Source organism: Sciurus carolinensis, chromosome 9 (genome assembly GCF_902686445.1).
Source record: "Sciurus carolinensis chromosome 9, mSciCar1.2, whole genome shotgun sequence".
Lineage (NCBI taxonomy): Eukaryota > Metazoa > Chordata > Mammalia > Rodentia > Sciuridae > Sciurus > Sciurus carolinensis.
This window is the reverse complement of record NC_062221.1, coordinates 38,590,687-38,610,383: the sequence shown is the minus strand read 5'-3', so window position 1 is coordinate 38,610,383 and position 19,697 is coordinate 38,590,687. Positions and strand designations below refer to the sequence as shown.

The 19,697-nt window shown below is 38.5% G+C and overlaps 1 protein-coding gene across 2 annotated transcripts in view; it reads left to right on the top strand.

The window, feature by feature from the left end:
• The first annotated feature begins 5,602 nt into the window (after positions 1-5,602).
• Positions 5,603-19,697, top strand: part of Wdr49 (WD repeat domain 49) — a 135,058-nt gene continuing 120,963 nt past the window's right edge. For both annotated transcript variants that reach the window (XM_047564787.1, XM_047564786.1), the window contains exons 1-2: positions 5,603-5,738; positions 6,256-6,513. In XM_047564787.1, the coding sequence (XP_047420743.1) occupies positions 6,349-6,513 (165 nt within the window). In that variant the 5' untranslated portion in view covers positions 5,603-5,738; positions 6,256-6,348. The remainder of the gene's footprint in view (positions 5,739-6,255; positions 6,514-19,697) is intronic.

The window sequence follows — 19,697 nt, the reverse complement described above, 5'->3', positions numbered from 1 at the left end:
GTTTGAATTCCAGTTTTATTACTTCTTTGCTGGGCAATCCTGGACAAGTTATGCAGTCTGGCCAAGTTTCAGTTTCTTTATTTAAAAACAGTGCCCATAGCATGGAATTTTCAGGGGAATTGAATGAAACAATGTATGTGAAATGTACAAAGCTGCTCTCCCCACCCTTTCCATTGCAGCCATTTCCCCGCCTCCCAGCTACTGTCAGTCTGTGAACATCCTAGCTAGTTATTGGTTCATTAGTCAGCTTGCAAGTATCCTTCTCCATTATTGGTCCCCTGTTAGCCCAGCGGGATTCTTAAAAATAGCTTCACTGCCATCTTTTCTCTTGCTTTCTCTTCCCCTGACTCACTTTCTTTCTCCTCCTCGCTTTTCACATTCTTTCTTGCGTGCGCCCTTTCTCTTTCCCTTTCTTTTCCTCTCATTTTCTCTCTTATCCTGCAGGGAGACACTTTGTTCACTTAATAAACTCCCTTATGTGATTTCCTGTGTCTGGCGTGGTTTTTGTGGGATTCCTTACAATATGTATAATTCTTAGCAGAAGAATTAGCATCTTTCCACTGGTATTATTGCATAACACAATTTGCAAGTTGTATGAAATTGAATGAGATACTGAATTTGCTTTAGTTCTCCAGTCAGAACTAAAGAAAAAGAAAATTGTATCTTTTAGGGATATCATGAGATTTACATAAAAAAAAAAATCTGTGAAAGTCCTTAACACAGTGTTTGGCATATACAAGGAACTTGATAATTATTCATTGCCAATCTACCTCTTTCTGTCTTTTCAACAAGGCAATCAATACACACTCACTGGATTCTCATTGACTCCTTTCATGCAATGATTTTATGACTTTTTTTTAGTGGTTCTACACATGGAGGCAAGTGTTCAATATCAAGGTGATTTTGAAAAACTGTTCAAAAGTTCCAAGTAGAATAAAATGCAGTGTTCTCTCAGTAAGGAAACATTTAAAAAAAAAAAAAATGATAACCTAGTTCACAGTAATTGCCCAGTTAGTGGCCCCCTGGTGAAAACCCTTCTGTTGACCCAAAGACCCCCACATGACTGCGAACAAAGACACTGGATTTCAAAAAGAAGCATGTGTTAAAGCAAAGATTGTCCTAAAGGGATTTGTGGTTGGGGATGCCCACAATAACTTGCACAAACAGATTGAACTTGAGAATATTTCTAAGTACTCGTTCTCAATATTAAATTCAGTGGATCCTAAGTGCCTACTGATAAAATCATTGTGTTAGTCAGTTTTGCATTGCTGTGGGGGGAAAATAAACCTGATAAGAACCTAGAGGAGGAAAAATCTATTTTGGCTCATGGTTTCAGAGATTCAGTCCATGGTGGGCCAAGTCCATTGCTCTGGTCCTTAGGTGAAGCAGAGCATCACATCATGGCAGAAGGCTGTGGCAAAGGAGAGTCACCCATCTTCTGACTGCCTGGAAGCAAAGACAGAGAAGAGGGACAAGGCTGCAGGAAAGGTTAAGTCCTCCAGGGCAGGTTGCCAGTCGCCCACCTCTTCCAAGCACACTCCACCTGCCTAGGTTATAACCCAGTTACTCCATTTAATCATTTCATCAATGAATATTTCTGCATTAACAAGGAGATTTTCAGGGACACCTCATATCCAAAATATAATAGTCACAGTGGCCTTTTTTCAAATAGTAAAAACAGTGAAATCAATAATTAAGGTTTTCTCTTGATTTTACATTTTGCTTCCTTATATGCATACATGAATATGTAAATGTGTGTTTAACTACTACTATTTGCCTGGACTAGAGTTTTACATATGATGGTAACTAATTTATTGTGAAGTTATGTATTAAGTCATTTTAGGATATCAATATTTCATGAATTCTGCGTTCAAATCATTGAAAAGTCTGGGGATTGCTGTTATGAAAATATAATCATGTTATTGTGAATATTGCTTGGTAGGTCAAAAAGTTTAACATGTGCCTATGGTTAAGCTTTCTAAGGTTTCTTAAAAGATAGGATTAATCTAAAACCAACGTTGACTGTTACATGAACAATGGTGGGCACAGAGATGGCTTTCACTTTACCTTTGTTTTTCTGGTGCCTAGTGCAGTGTCAGGAACAGAGCAGAGTCTCAACCCTTATTTGCATATACACCAGAACTATGTGTATAAAAATAGACTGCATAGGTGCTTGAATAATTTAAGTGGCTTAAAAACCCAATCTGTTCTTTCCATTTACAGTTTACTTTTTTTTTTTTTTAATGAGTGCACTGTAGATAGGTGTGGTGGGGGGAGGGGTGTGGAAGTGGGGGGAGGGGTGGAAAGCGCTGGGGATTGAATTGGAGTGGGTTGAGTTCCACACCATTGTGATAATGTAAGGGTGATCCTGGAGTTGTATAGAACTAAAAGGAATGAATTGAAAACATCCTAGGGGAGCACCATCAGAAAAAAAAAAAAATTCAATTTTGTTTCTCTTCATGTTTTTCTTGTTTTCAAAGAATCAAGCCTCTTTTTCTGACTTGGTGCCACCTACTCCCAGGACCCCTCACTGTTGGATAACTCAAGGTTGCCAGTGAATGCTGCTTTTGCCCATGCCATCCTACAAATGAGCATGCATCACTGCACTGCGGTACAGTTTGTGCAAAGCTCTATGTTGGACAATGTGAAGCTACAGGCATTAGTGGGGTATCATTGCTGCTCCTCCAGAGGTAATCTAGTGGGAGAGAGGGATACACAGACAGCTATTTGTATTACAAGGCAGAGAGGAAAAGTGCTGTGGTTAAAGGATAAAAAAATGCTGCAGTTGCAGAGTGGAAGGAGTAATTAATCCTCACTGGGAAGATTAGGAACAAGGAAGGAAAGAAACTAATATTTATTAAGGGCTCACGAGGCGCCCCAGGTGGGCTGGCGCTTCACACTGGGCTCTGGGAGGAGGTTGCCTTTAAACTGCTGTGTTTGGTCACTGGGGCCTCTTGGGGAAGGCCTGGGTTCAGAGACAGGAAGAGAGTGGGAAGATAGCCTTCTTCCAGCCCAGAGAGAGAGGGACAGGGACAAGAAGCAGCCTTGACTTAAGAAAATTTGATGGGAAATGGGATTAGTAAGAGGAAGCAGGTGTCAGTTCAAACCAGGAGGTAGAGAATTCTAAGCAAGGGTGAAGAATGTGAGAAGGAAGCAGCCAACACATGAATGGAGGAGGAAGAAAAGGAAAAAGAAATTAGAGGAAAGAGAAGTGGAGATCAATTATGGGAGAAGAAGAGGGCAGGGGTTTGGGTGTGGAGTGTGGAGTGGGGAGCTGGCATAAGGATCCAGACCAACGGGAGTGAGCTCAGTGGGGAGAATTATTCAATCCCTTAGTTTCGAAGAAAACAAGGGCTAGTGGATGGACCAGCTGACTCTGCCCGCCTGGGTGCTCGGCTCTCTGATCTAGCTAGCATTGGCCTGTTCCTGCAGGAGAAGGGAGCAAGCATCGACTTATTCCCTCTCTCCTGAGACTCAACACTCGGTCAGCACAGATGGCTTCAACCCTGCAACATTCCCTGTGGAGCCTAGTATTGGGGCATGGCGTGGCCTTTCACAAAGCCCTAATTGATTCCCAGTGCGCAAGGATTTGAATTTCAGCAGTCATGGAGCAAGTTACGATTTTACAGTGTCACAGAAATTTAACCTGAAAATTAGCCACATAGTTCTGGACGAAGGTTAGAGCTATTGAAGAGTTTACTATCAAGAATTCTAATGCCATAATTTTACAGAAAGAAAACTGTGTCAATTGATTAACTTTGCCTATAATTTGTTAGCTGCTCATTATACTTTCCTGTCTGACTAATGAAAACGTTTAGAGCTGCATCTTTATGGAAGCTAACTGGACCAGGCAGCTTGCTGGTCTTAGAATAATTAGAAAATTTTGCATTATCAGCCAGTGGGATACCTGCCTCTCTGGTGCAGCTTCACAGAATGTTTCTTCTTTTTCCTCTTCTCTTCCTCATTAGTGTCTGTTACTGAACTAAGCCCAACTCTGTGCAACTTCACTATAAAAATATAAACATTTATGAGGCTGATCCAGCTGATTTAAACTATTATTCATTTACTCACTAGGATGGTAGAAAATAAAATTTGTTCCCATGTGAAATAACTTAGGGGAATTTCTATTAGTAGGTCTTAAAAATGTTTTCCTAACTTACATGAAATGCAAAGCCAGGAAAGGCAAATTTGTAGCAAATATGCTCTCCCACCACCTTTCTGGGTCCATGATACATGTCTATAATCTATAATGTCCTGTCCTCTTAGGCTATCTTTGACTTCAGAATCCTTCTCATCACAGCATTATAAACAGCAAGAGGTTGGAACTGGTCAGGAGGATGAATTAAGCAGATAATTGCTCTATCAGACTGTAATCTCCTCAAGAGAAGGAAACAAATCAATCCAGGACTTGATGGTTCTTAATGAATGATTGAACAAACAATGGAAAGATATATGAATGTGTTCATGGATGCAGAGTGAATTTTACTTTTTCTAAGATGGTACAGGAATGTTTGCAGGATGCCTCCATCTCTGTGCTAGGAAATGCACCGCGTACACCCATGCACCTAGTGAACAGCAGCCCATAGACCCTTGATTGGAGTAACCTAAGAGAGCGTCTATGGCCAAGCTTTCAATTTACAGAGATAAAAACAGGCGCAGAAAGGACATTCAGTTATAATGCAAGCTCTGAAGCTTGGGAGTCATTCTGCTGCATTCCACATTTGGCTAATGTCTCCATGTGGCCCCTGGCATTTTTGTTGCAATTTCATTCATAAAGTGGGGAGAATGTTCACATCTGCTTTGTATAGTTTTGTGAATTTTAAGCAAGATGAGGAGAATGAAGTAATTAGTGTAGTGGCTAGAACATGGTATTTGAAAAAAGTTTTTCTTCTTTTTCTCCTTTTTTTCTTTTTTGCAGCACTTGGGATTGAATCCAGGGGTGCTCTACCACTGAGCTACATCCCCGGCACAGTTCATTTTTTATTTTGAGACAGGGTCTCACTAAGTTGTTGAGGCTGGCCTCAAACATGTGATCCTCCTGCCTCAGCCTCCTGAGTCAAGTAACTGGGATTGCAGGGGTGGTCACTGTGCCCAGTTCCTTTCCACTTTTATTCACTAAACCAGTGATATGACATAAGTAGTTTTGTTATTAGGTTTATCATGTCATGTTTTACTTTGCTTTTTTTTTCCCCCACATTTTCAATGCTTTGGAAGCTTTTCTGAGCCATCCTTATTATATATAAATAGAAAAGACAAAAACAATATAAGGAATAAATTTGTAATAGATGAGAATAAAACACTTTCTGTGTGAAAAACATAAATTTCCGGAATCTCATGCCATGCTTCTTTCCTGGGCTAATCATATTTTTTCATGATATACAACATGCTTCCTAGAAAATAGGTTTGTAAAAATTGTCTTCAAAGAATACAGGCTGCAGTTTTATACAAATATGAGTTTGCTGACCTGTTCCTTTAAAAAATAACTCACACGTAGACTGTGCATTCAAACCTTCAGTTCAGTCATTAGTCGGGGAGGAAAAGTTTAGGTTGGTTTGATGCTGGTTGCCAGGAAACATACAAAGGCATCAGGAACAGATGAAACAAACAACTCCACATTGCTGGGAAGGTGGCCTTCGGGGGCAGGCACTTCACTGGTGGGGCAACTTTGCAGCTGCGTCCTTTAATGTCCCCAGACAAGAAAATGGAGTCGAAAACCACAGCTTGTTAACGTGATCAAGGTTAGCCACAGAGATCTTGAGGAATGGCTGTTCTAATGCATTTAAATGAGGATCTGAAGGTGTTTCAGTGTCAGTGGCTGTAATCATGGGAAGCTCTACACATTTTTAATCAAACCAGGTTAAACAGTACAAAGAAAGGGGACTGTGAGTTTTAAAATAAACTATGGAACTGAGTAAGTAAGGGGATTGAGGATTTTCCTTTCCAATCCTGGCTGAGGCATTTTGCCTTCTAAGGATATGCTTTGAAAGGGTGGTGCTTTTCTTTCTTTTTGGGAGGGTGGGGAATAACCGGGGATTGAACTCAGGGGCACTCGACCACTGAGTCTCATCCCCAGTCCTATTTTGTATTTTATTTAGAGACAGGATTTCACTGAGTTGCTTAGGGCCTTGCTAAATGGCTGAGGCTGGCTTTGAACTCACCATCCTCCTGCCTTAGCCTCTTGAGCTGCTGGGAATACAGGCGTGTGCCACTGGCTCTCTTTGGAATTCTACTGCTAAGCTGAATTTCTTTTCAAAGGCACCTGTTAAAAGGAAAAAAGGAAGAAAGAAACAAACAAAAACAAAGAAAGCCACAGAAAGAATCGAAGGCTCCTGAAGAGGTGAAGCTATCATGAGTTACCAAAACGCTGCCCTTGATTTAAGCACCGGGTCCCAGCCGGGGCCCAAGAGCCCTGAGGGGACAAAAGGAGTGCCTGTGGATGATGACTATGGCACAGGCCTGCTTGAAAACCAGCTCAGCGTGGGTGACTTTGTGAAGATACAGAGGGCCTTCGAGGTAAGCGTCAAACTTGTAGACCAGACAGTTTGAGTGGTTCACAAAGGACACTAGGATGAATCAGAGAGAGGCTGCTCTTTAAAATTATTTAAATATATTTAATGATTAAAGCAGGGAATTGAAAATAATTAGGCCCAGCTGTAACATCATGTGCTTGTTAACTTTATCCCTCAGTTTTTTGGGATGAATAATAATATTTAGTTTGAAATTGCTGCCCATGAATATTGTTACCGTCCAGGAAGGACAGTTTATTCTTGGGCAACGTTTGTTTTCAAAATCGACATATTTTGGGGAGATCAAAAATTGTGGTTATGAATGAGAAAAGCCAGATTACTAAGGTAACTCCCAGTAACAGTTCTTGCATTTGACATGTACATAAAACTAAATAAACACAAATCTGCACATCTCCTTTGCAAAAATTCTCTCTTGCCTCACCCGGAGTGGCACAGCTCTCTTTCAAAGCTGATTTTGGCACTTGGTTGTCTCAAGATCCCACATGAGGGACCTGCCTTTCGTGCTTCTTGAAAATCCTGGAGCAATGCCCGTTAAATAAAAAATTAGAAGTTTTCATTTTAATTCCACATAGAAAATAAACCACAGGAATTTAACTACAAATGAATAATTTCCTTTTCCCTTTTTTAGTTAATTAATTTGAAATTCTGCAGCTCTGCATAATGAACAGCACATATCAAAGTGATTTTAGTGTCAAATATGAATAGGAAGAAATGCCTTCTGTGTTGTACAATTTAGGTAGACATGAGCCTCCATCCTTCCTGTTTCATTATGTTCACTAAAATATGATCTCAGGGCTTCATAAAGTCCTCCAGGGGGTGCTTGGAATATCCATATTAGTTCGAAATAGTCATATAATATTTTGGAAAACAACCTTGCAATTTATAAAACATGAAATGTAACAATTATATTGACCTGTAATTGGCACACAGTTTAATCTTAAAGCTATCAAAAGAGCAAAAAAAAAAAAAAAAACAAAAAACAAAAAACAAAAAAACAAAAAGTGTTGCTAATCATTGAAATTCTGCTATACTCTGTTTTGTATAACAACTTAGGTTGTACATTAATAAATTGATGTCCCAATAATACAGATCATTTCTTTATAATAGAATCTATCATATTCAGTAGTAAAGGTGTGCTCTGTCTTACACTTTTCTCATTTTAATCTTTATGTATTTGCTGTTTTTCTAACTGCATTTTGTCTGAAAGATTTCAGTGCTGCTCAATACCCAGTGCCCCCAAATGAATTTGGCATATTTTGATAGACATAGCCAGCATTTTGACAGCTTGAGGACAATCAGAAAAATGTAACAGTGGATTCTGATGACTTTAACTTCAGAAAGATATTTGGCAGTTTTGTTCTGGTGGTAAGAACACAAAGAATGTGAATGCTAGAGTCTATTAGGAGAGTGAACATCATAAAGTTGATGCATTATTGAAACTACTGCAGAGGGTTGGGAGTGGGTGTCTTTTCAAACTATAGATTAAACCTATCAAAGTTGGACCAGTAATTTTGAAATTACCAGTTGGAAAAACAGATACTGATGAACCAAAAGGAAGAAAAGGACACAATTCAGAGTTTCTGTGAACAAAGAGTCTGTGACAGTTTTTTTTTTTTTTTTTTCCCCAACTGAGCTTTGCAGGTGTATTTTCAAGAAACAGTGAAGCTCCTCCATTTTAAAACCATTCAACAGAGATAGATAGGAACAATCCAGTGGCAAGTGTATAGCCAGCACTAAGAGTGAGGCCCTTGAGCAAATGTGAATTCCAAACACAGCAGGGACACCTGGAGAAGATGGTATGCTGGATGAATCTAGTGGAATGCAGCCCTTCGCCAGGAGTGTGAGGCCCAGGGGCCACAGGAGAAAACTGCTGCAGAGGGTGTGTGTACTCCGCAGCAGAGGCTCTATAGACAGTGGGTGTGCTCACAGAACTGAAGACATACTCTTGGAGATCCCATGATTCTAGCACCAGATTCCTTTACCTCTTACTTTGTTTTGTTTGTTTTGCTTTCATACGGCTTGCTTATTGGGGACTGAAGGTTTGTCAGATGTTAGCTGAAGTTCATCTCCTTGAATAGCAGGGGCAAGGCTTAATGAAAGACAGGAAGTTTGGTCTTTGAATTGTGCAGTGAATGTTTTACATATATCTCTAAACAGAACATCCCATGCCAAATTAATCCTAGTAATGACATTTAGAAATAAAGCAAATCATTATGTATAATGAGTCAGAATCACTTAGTGTTTAAGAGGTAGGGGTCAGACTCCCTAAATTCCAACATCAGCTTTGCCACTTACAATGTGACCTTGTGCAAATCAACATCACTGGACCTGTTAACTTTATTTCTAACTGGGAATAACAAGTTTTTTTTTTTTGTGAGGATTAAGTGAGGTAATATTTGGAAAACCCTTGGAAGAGTGCTTGCCACACAAGGTAAGGGCTCAATTAACATTAGGTGTTACATATTTAGTCAGTAGAAGTTGAACCACATGACCTCAAACATTATCTTGATTCAAATTCATTTATTTCCTAAGGAAATTAAGCTTCCAAGGATACTTGCTACTTTTTTGTTTTTTTACATTTCTTTCTGTTGTGGTAGGAAATGGTAGCAACAAGTGTTGAAAAGGCAAATAATTATATAGAAGTGGAAAAAACCACATAGTTTTCCATCTCCCATTTCGCATTTTATTAGCAGGAAAAAGATTCTAATTGATGTCTTGATCCTGTTCTTTGGAACAAAGAAGTTACATAGATAGAAGGATGAGAAAAGTAACTTGTGGATTTAATTTTCTTTCAAGTGATGGTGTCAAAAGGCCATATATCATCCTGAAGGGAGTGAAACTTGTATTATTCATAGAATTTTAAAATGGTTGTTACTCAAACTTTCCTGCAGAACTTGCAATGCTTAGAGAAATGACATGGTCTCTGGATGTTCATATTATTTTCGATGTCAACCATATTTCACATTTTCTTAGATGCTTCAAAAGTCAGCTATTGTATGAGACAGAATGACTGTGGTTGATGATTTTATAGGAATGGTAAGAAGTAAAAATTATGGCCTAAGGGAAATGAGATTTTTGGAAAGTCCCATTGGGGATATATATATATCTGGGCATCTGGTTATGTAGACATCCAAGTATTTTCTTACTTTCATTCTCTGTTGACTTCAGTGTCAGGACGTTCTGCCTGAGATCCTGGATTCTCTGTTGCCCGTTTGATCTGGGATCTCTGGACTGCTTCAGCTCCTGGCACATCTGCTCTGGCCCAGGCTGTAGGTCCAGAGGCAGGGACTGGCCCCACATATCTACTGTATGTTACCACTTCCCCAAGCCCACTCTCTCTAGAAACAAAAACTCCTAAACTACATGGAACACAGGAGGTATTCATGCTCAAAGTAGGAAGGCCCAAAATAGTTCAGTGTGAGAACAGCATGGCTAAAATCCTAGCAGGAAGTCCCTAGAGACCATCCAGTGAGAATTCTTGGAACACATATGTCTTTGGAGTCAATGGAATCTAAACAATTGTCTTGTGATACTTTAATCTCAAAAGACCAGAAAAGTTCAGGAGGCAAATTGGTAAGTCCTAAAATTGTGCTTGAGGAATAATAAAATAATTACATTTACAGATTTTTATGGTACCTTCATTCTTGATTATCTTTTTAAAATTCCCACCATTCCTGTAGACAGATTCTATAGCAGGGCCTGTGAACTATATTCTTTGCTTTAACAAGAAAAGACGAGGAATCTGATACCCTGCCAGGCAGGCTAAGCTTTAAGGGAAAGCAGAAAGTCAGATTTGCCTCTTTCTTAACTTCTCATGATTTGTCCTTCTTTCTAAACTGTCAAACTTCTTTTCAATTTATTAAGGATCCGGAAGTCTCTAGGGCTTCTTGTTGCCCACCATAATTTCACTATTAAGGTACCTCAAAGGACAGGCCCTACAGTTGTACCTCATGTTCTATAGCTATTCTCATCTCTTGCTTCTTTAATTGCCACCCCAAGCACCACAATCTCAAACGTGTAAATAAAATTACTCAATTTGTTTTAGTCCCTTCTTTCAAAACATTTAGATTTTGTTGTCTCTGATAAAATATGAAATAGTCCACGAAGATCATTTAAATTTTTTTCTTAGATAAGACTGATAGTTAAAATATAAAATTAGACAGTGTTATTCAATAAGGTTCCAAGTTAGAAAATCTTTGGTCTTATAGGGTGTGCAAATTGTACAAAAATACAGTCATGCATCACTTAGTTAGAGCACTTATTCTGAGAAATGCACTGTTAGGCAATTTCATTATTGTGTGAACATCATGGTATATTATTACACAAACTAAGATGGTTGCAACATCACTAAGCAGTATGAACATATGAGACCAACATCCTATATTTTGGTTCATTGTTTACCAAAATGTCATTATGTTGTACGTGACTGTTGTTATGGTTTCAATATCAATATGTTCCCCAAATGTCTGTGCATTAAAGCCTTTGAACCCATAGTGGTGGTATGAGAAGCTGTTGATCTTGAAGTAGGCCTAGTAGGAGGTCATTAGGGGTCATTGAGGGTACACACAAAGGGAACCAAGGGACCCCCGTCTTTTGGTCTCACTTCTTCTTATTTCTGTACCTGAGCAATTTACTCTGCTGCACACTTTCACCATGATGTGCTGCCCTCACCAGAGGCCCAAACTATTAGGATCATCCAATCTTGGACCTGAACCTCCAGACCTGAGAATTAAAATAAAACTCTATTTACTTCTTAAGTAAGATGCCTCAGTCATTTTGTTATAGTGATTCAATGCTATAAATAATAGACTAACATGGTATATACTTCCTTCTTTCTCACGTAAAGTGGAAAAAAGACATTTCTAATTGGTGAACAGTTCTAAGTAGGGATTTAGGTCTTAAGCTTCTTACCTCTTCTGCTTTCCCAGCTTGTCATGCATCAAGCTGCAAGAAGAGGGAAAGCAATAGGGGAGCAGGTAGAGAATATCTCACTGGCTTGTGCTCAGTCAATTAGTCACCTGATGGCAAGGGAAGTATAGAAAGGTGTGTTCTCAGAAACAAAATCTCACAAACGATCCTCTTAGAGTTCTGGGGTAGAAAATGTCCCATCTCTCCTTACAAATCAATATATTTCACTTGCAATTTAGGGAGAGCCATGTGCCTAATTATATTTTGTGTTTTGTCTTAGTTCAAAACTAAGATTACTGTTCAATCCATACAACTTGTCTTAGATCTTCTGGAACAATTATTCACCATTTCTATTATATGACTCTTGTTCTTTTATCTATGCTGTAATGTTTTTTTATCACCTGTACCTTTGTTGTAACTGAACCTAAATTCTGGAAATCAGTGAAGGTGAAAGTGATGAATAAAAATGTATTACCTTTCATCTGGGGAAAGATTTTTAAAAAGCACTTCTGTGAGCATGATGTTATTTGATCCTCTCACCAGTCTGAAATCTAGGCAAGGCAGACATTTTTATTTCCTTGTTACACATAAGGAAATAGAGACTCAAAAATATTTAATTGAATTCCTCCATGGGTCAGAGCCAGGACTCAAGTGGATTGTCCATTTTCAGCCCATGCTATTGGATGACTTCTACTGGCCCCAAGGCAAACTTCCTTTGGGATGCTCTTCTAAGGAACAAGACTCAAATAAGATAAAGACTTCATTAACAAACAAGCATGTTAACAGTGTACAGGTTTAGGCTCTGCTAACTTGGAGTTGATGCATAATCAGCAAATAATCAACAATGCCTACAGTAAAATCGATGCAGAGAAGGGCTGAAGAATGAAAAGATAAGAATACCCCATTGCTTTTTATTATTTTTTTCTTTCTAAAGGCATCTCAATGGAGACTTGTGAAAAAGTAAACAGATAAAGCTTAATCAATAACTCTATTATACAGTGCAGAGTGCATTCAGTAGCCTCAGTCAATTCATTACCTGCTGAACAAAGGCAGCAGGTCAGAGCGTTCCTCACCCAGCTCCCTTAGTGGAATCAAAACACCTATTTTTGATGGCGAAGCAAATCAGTGAAGCTCTGCGGGTCCTCTTCCTCAGCATTAAGGTGATAGCATGAGGACAAATCCAATTTCACTGCAGCTGGCACAATCGGAAATGGCAGAGGAATTCTTTGGTGATTTTGCTCCTCTTGTTAAAATTCGTGGGTGATGGATTGCAAACGGTGTCATAACCAAGAGTCAAGGAAGTGAAGCCGTGTCAGGACAGATAAAAAATGTGTCTTCCCAAATGCTGCAGCCTTTGTGCTGAACTTTGTGACAAGTTCTAACAGCTTCAAGTCTTTTCCAATTTCTCTGTGTACTTTTGTAACAAATGCTTATAAATAAAAATTAATCTGGATCAGAAGAGGTGATGAAGAGAGATTTGGGGAAGCAAATGTTTTAACCTTGATCTTTGGCCAGGACTAGAGAAAAGAAGGCAACTAAGAAGCTTGTTATAAAGGAGGAGAAAGAAGGCAGAGATGCCCATTGCTAATCCCCTGTAGTGCAATTTAGTCAGACGTGTGGACCAAGGGCACAGCTTCTTTGTCAAATTTCCCAAAGATTAAACAAGAAAATGGACATTGCAAGAGTGTGATATGAGCCATTTTGATGTTGCGTTTGTCATGTTTTAGCAATCCAATCAAGACACCACCAGATCTGTTGTAGAAAGGACACCATATTGTCCCTTGGTGATTTCTGACCTTTTACCAAGGCTCTACCCATTAGGGAGGTCTGAGCAGTCGTATGCGAGCTGGGGGCATCAGGCAGCCCTACCGCTCCAAAGAACAACCAGACACGGGCAGAGAACCCCAATGGCGCCTTGCACCCACTTGTCACTCAGTGGGACCCCCAGCCAATTGCGGACTATAAAGATCCGGGCCAGTCCTGTACCCTGGCAATCCTGTACCCTGGCCTTCGCTCTGGAGGACTGGTGAATCTTGCCCGAGAGCCAAAACCCAAGAAAGCCTTGTTCGGCAGCTTTTGGTCTGACTCCTATCTGGTCACCCGCATCTGACCTTACACTACCTGGTATGTGTTCAGGACCAAATCCCAGAGTCTCTTCTCCCCTCATCACGTCTCACACCATTTTTGGTTACACTTGAATGGAACCCAGATTCTCTGAGTGCTGCCATTCTTTGCTGAGGACTACTGGGGCTGCTGGTTTCCCTACTCCTCCACCTCCCACATGTGTTTATCTTTCCCTAATTCTCTCAATTCACCTCAGGCTAGTTGTCATACTAGTCTTGCTGCAGACCTGTATTTGCCCAATGGCCTCAAGCTACATGTGGTTATATAAATTAAATAAAAGGGGAACTTAATACAATTTAAAAATCAGTTCCTCACAAGTACGAGCTATATTTCAAGTACTCTGTATTCAGATAAGGCTAGTGACTCCCACACTGGACTGCAGATATGATAGACCATTGTAGAAAGTTATTGTTCAGTGCTACTTCAGAGCCTTCTTCCTCATGATTTCCTACTAACTTGTTCTGTTTCCTCACTTTGGGCCACATTTATGTGGCCATGGGACAACTCTCAGCTCTTTAGTACCTTGGAAATGCAGCAGACTACCCGTACCTTAGAGTCTATAGGCCAAATTGATTTTTGGCCCCAGAGATAGCAGAAAATATTTTCCTTTACTCTAGACTAAGAACTGATTTTCTATGTTCCTTTTTGAAAACTGTGAAAAATAGAAATTCCCTTTCAGAGACTCCATCTTTCAGTCTATTCCCCTGCTCCCCAACTCCCAACACACACAGGTGTTTGGTCTGGATTTATGGCTCCAGCAAATGAGTCACAAAAATCATCTGACACTCAAGCATTACCCGAAGCGTTTCAATCACACCAGCCATATTATATTTACTTGAACATATTCCTGTTTTAGGGCTTACCAAATGCTGGTCCCTTAATTTGGAGTATTCCTCTCTCATGCCCAACAATTTTCCAGCTAACTTCAACCCATATTCATGTTTAAATATCACTGCCTCAGCAAAGTCTTCTCTCACTACCCAGACTTTAACAAGATCCTCTTTTTGCAGAGCTTCCTGTGCATTCCATTTTTTATTCTTATCACAGAGGCTTTGTTAACTACGATGGCATTGTTTAAAGGTGAATAGAAGAGCCAGAAAAGCTAGGAGAGGGAAGTCAGTGTGAGAGGATCTCGACTTAGAGACTGAGGGGAAGAACACAGGGGCAGATGAGGTGAGCTATTATCTCAGAGTGGAGTGTTTAAGACTGGAACCCAAGGAACTCCTTCAAGGTGTAGAGAAACAACTCTAATTGGGACAAGAAAAAATATGAAACAGGGTTATTTCCTGGAAGTAGAAAGAGAAGCAAACAAACAAAAAAAGGAGTGTAATCAGGCATATATGATTGCATTTATTTTTATGATTTCTATTTAATAATCTCTTCATCATTACAAAATTAGAATACATTATTCCCAATATAAGAAATCCAAATCAAACCTGAAATTTCCCTCTTGCCATGGCTCGCCTATATCCATGACATTCTTCCCAATAATTATTCTTAATGCTGTATCTTTTCAGTGCATTTTATGCACTTATATTCATATATGCACATACATATATCACATGTAGTTTTATTTTGCATAGAACCTATTTATCTACACTACAGTTTATGTCTTCAAGGGGAAGTGCCATACACATAGCTCGAAAAGTCACTCAATTTCTTTAGGAATTTGATTTGAAACTTTAATCAAAAAACAAAACTTCCTTATTTCAATTGTCAGAATGTAAAGATTAAAAGATCAATAATATTCACTGTTGGCAAATAATTGGAAAAACCGGCACAATTGCTAAGACTGTCAGTTGGCAAAGCTTTTTTGGGAAGGCAATTAGCTAATATATTTCAAACATAAATATCACATGTATATTTTTTGATTCAGAAAATCTACAAGTTACCCTGAATAAATTGATATGTTCAGAGAAAGATGCATGCAGAAGGATATTATTGTACCTTTATCTATAAACTGGAATATTTTTTAAAAACCCATCCATCAGTAGATGAATGGATAAATAAATATGGGGTACTTGTACAACTTATCTGTTAAAGAGAGTAAGGAAGATTTATGCAAGATTGCCAAGATTTACTGCTCAGCGAAAATAAGAAAATCATAGAATACTGCATAATACATGCTAAAATAAAAAGTGTGTATATTTGGGTGTGTGTATAGGCCTCAAGAATGGAAAAACTGAATTGTGTTTGTAGTGGGGGGGGAAGTTATAGCAAATGACTTTGTGGACATTTTATGCCATAATTCAAGGCAAAGAAAAATGTTACTAAAATGTCAATGTACCATAATAACAAAGCATCTGTGGTACTATTTCTAAATGTATGTCTCACAATGCTGAATTTACATAGCACAGGATTGTAAACATTTTGTCCTTCTACTAAGTAGTGTTTCTTCATTGGCGTCCTTTGAGTTTTAGCATCAAGGGAGAGACTATAGCAGACTATTTTACTGTCTTCATCTTAGAGATGATGAAACAAATATCCAAAATAAAGGATTTGTCATTCTTCATTTGAACTGTTGACAGAGTTGAAACATTGCCCAACATGGTTTGATAACCAATTTTTGTCTCTTTTATCTTGGTTAACAACTCTAAGCCAATCTCTATTCAAATCTTTTTTTCTAATTTTCCAAAGATATTTTACACATTATTATTTTATGCTCTTGGCCATCATTCTCTACTCTGATCCCCTCAAACTTGATATTATCAGAAAAATTGATAAACATCTCTTCTGCAGTATATAAAATTTATATTCATATAGAAAAAATACTTTCAATGCATTCATTAATTTGCTCCTTCTTACAACAAATATTTATTGGATGTCCATCCTGTGACAATTGAAAACCACTTATATTCAGGCTTTTCCTACTGGAGGGGCTTACTCAAAGTAAACTCTGTTACTTTGTAATTGCTTGGGGTTTTGAGAGGGAGAGAAGATTGTGGAGGGAGCACATATCTCATACCTGGGACAGGTCTCTGGGAGGGTTGTTTTGTAGGAAGTAACATCCAGGTTGCTCACTGAGGGCAGGATCTCACTCAGGTAGGTGGGACAAGCATATGTCCAGAACACAGAAGTTCTATTGTCACAGGGGAGAAGAAGGATATATACGCAGGGCAATCTGTAGGCAGGGTTCAAAAACAGCAAAGTTCCCACCTGATTGATGATTCCTGCTCCTTTCCATACCCTTTCTTCTGCTTCTTTATTCCTGTGAATTGGGAGTCAAACTTCTCTATTAAAAATGAACAAGGGAGTGATGAACCAGGAATTTGAAGAAAGTGTAGAATGCAACTAAAAGTTCAGCAAAGAAGCTTGGAAGGAACCCTAGTAATATGGAGAGACCATTGAGGTTGGAGATCACGTATTTCATTTTAGTGGCAACTTCTGCCCATTTGTGTGATCTTTATTCATCAGTTTTCGGTATCCTTGGTGTAGACCTGAAGAAGATTATTTTGCTAAATAATTGATAAATGGCAGATCAGGTCAGAGAATGTTGGAAGTGTTGAATCTTTGGTTTGAGAAGTTTGCAAGAAAAAGAAAGTTAAAATTTCATAGAAAGGTTTCTTTTAGAGTCTTAGAACCTAGTTCAGTCTTTCCATCTTCACTTTTTTTTTTTTTTTCAGTGCTGGGGACTGACCTAGGGCATTGCACATGCTAAACAAGTGCTACACTACTGAGCCAAATCCCCAGCCCATCATTTCACTCTTTACTTTCTAAGTAAAATTTAAGTGTATTTCTATATGAAACTTTAGACTTCTAAATATATAACTTAACAAAATGTATGAGTTAATTGGGATATACACATTCTAGCTTCATATCTTTCTCATTTAGTAATGATTGTGTCATCCTGGAGAGAATCAGGTTTTATTGAAGTCATTGTTACAGTGTGGTTAAAGTGGTTAGAAATTGGAAATCCTTAGTTTTCGGCCTGTTTCTGTCACTAGGGAACTGTGTGATCTTATCTATGTGGTCTTTTTAGTTTCCTGGACCTCAGTTTCCTCTTTATAAATGAAGGGTTTGGTATAGATTCTCTAAACTTCCTTCCAGTTGCAACATGCCATTAATTCATAATCTTATGGATGTGTGAAATTCTTTGCCACACTTTTTGCCAACAAAGAAAAATTATTTTTAAAATCTATATTTATGCTGAGATTATTAGATTTTCAAGTCAATATCCACGAAACTGAATTGTCTGTTGGCTACACCAGTCCATTGGTCAGGTTTCTCCACCCACCTGCTACCCCAAGTTTCTAACTTAGGCAAAAAAAGATCATAATGATGAATACCATCTTATATGTAGAACAGAGAATTGAAAACTTCCATAGACTTAGAGAAAAATAAGAACAATTAGATTTCTCAGGGAATATGATCATCCTTATTTAAAAGAGGAAGATGGATTTATTGATTTTGCTTTCCCTACAGCTCCAAATCACTTCTAATTCACCAGCTGGATAAGAAACCTAATTGTTAGATTTGGTTCGGGAGAGTTTGATTGTAAACCTTAAATTCAATACAGGGATTTCCAAGCCTGTATCTGTCTTGCACAGAGTACTCTAATTCCATTTGATTTGGTGAGCTAATTCCATTTGAATTGGTGAGCTCTTGAGTCATTAATATCATAGCACAAATGAAAATTAAAACCAAATCCATGGAAACAAGAAGAAACAGTGCTATGAACCTTAGCTAGCAGACTAGCCTCTCCTGTTCTTTTGCTCAGTCTCTCATGAATGTTCATTGTAGGTGAAAATTGCAGGGGATGATATAAACTGATGCATCTGGTTTGAAATAACATCTAATCTTCGGCTCCAGAAGATGTTCACAGGTTTGACAGTGAACCCTAATACATATTCATCACCAATATGCTTTGTAACCAAGGGAAATTGAGGCAAGTGCAACAGAATGAAGCATGAGAAAGCAGCATGTTAATTTTAAATTTAATTACAAAGATAGGAGAAAAGAATGTATTTTGATGGTGTATACTCGTTCAGCTGTCATGGAACATTACCCAAAAATCATGCCGAATGGCTGACAAAAGAGATATTAATTTGGGTGAAATGGCTGCTAAAAGTAGCAGGTACTGGAGAAAACAAGATTCTGAGATCCTATTATAAGCTATTTTTCATGTAGAGAAAAAGAAGCATTGAGGAATTCCAGTGATCTGAAATAAAAGCAAAAAAATTTACCAACTAAGGAAAAGTTTCTGATCCCTGTAAGATTTCTGTTTATAGATTATTTCATCATATTTAGAAGATACATTCAGTTTAAAATTAGAAGAAATAAAAGTTATGGTAATGCTTGTGACCTTATTATTTTTGGTAACCTAGAACAACAGGTCAGTCGGTGTGAATGACACACCTAGTATCTCCACTGAAGTTCAAGTATTTGAAGAGTGTTGACCTTGTCTGTCTTGCTCAGAGTTAATGCTGAGTGTTTAGAATAGCTTTTGGCATGGATCAGGCACTCAATAACTAATCATTTCATGAATAAATAAAAGGGTAAACCTACCTCATGCTGTCTTTTATTATGTACATACTTATCATGCATTTGCTAATGAATGGACCAGTGGATGGATGGATAGATGCATGGATGAAAATACTGCAATTCACCATTTCACCTTTATTTCCAGTACCTGGAAGCGAATACCAATGAATGAGGTCAGTGGTCCCTAGGTCAGTGTCATGCTAACCCACTGCCAGGCTTTGACAGAGGAGAGAGTATTCAGATTTCTGATGGAATTGGATTATGCTCTTTCCATAGTTGTAAACTTGGACTTGCATTATTGTCTTATGCAAGTCCTTACTTATAAAGTAAGAGAAAAAAAAAAAAGAAGCTTTTCTTTCTTCATTTAATCATTAAATATCATTATAGAAAAGGATTAGGAAAAAATATGTAAACAACATTTTCAAGACTCAGCATATTTTGAAAGACAGTTAAGTGTCTGCTTTGGAGAATATCATGCTGAGTGAAATAAGTCAATCCCCCAAAACCAAAGGCCGAATGTTTTCTCTGGTAAGTGAATAATGATACATAACAGGGGTTGGGGGCTGGAGGAGTAAGAGAAGAATGGAGGAACTTTTGATTGTGTGGAGGGAAAGGAGATAGGGGAGGGGACTGGGGTAGGAAAGAGTGGAATGAGAC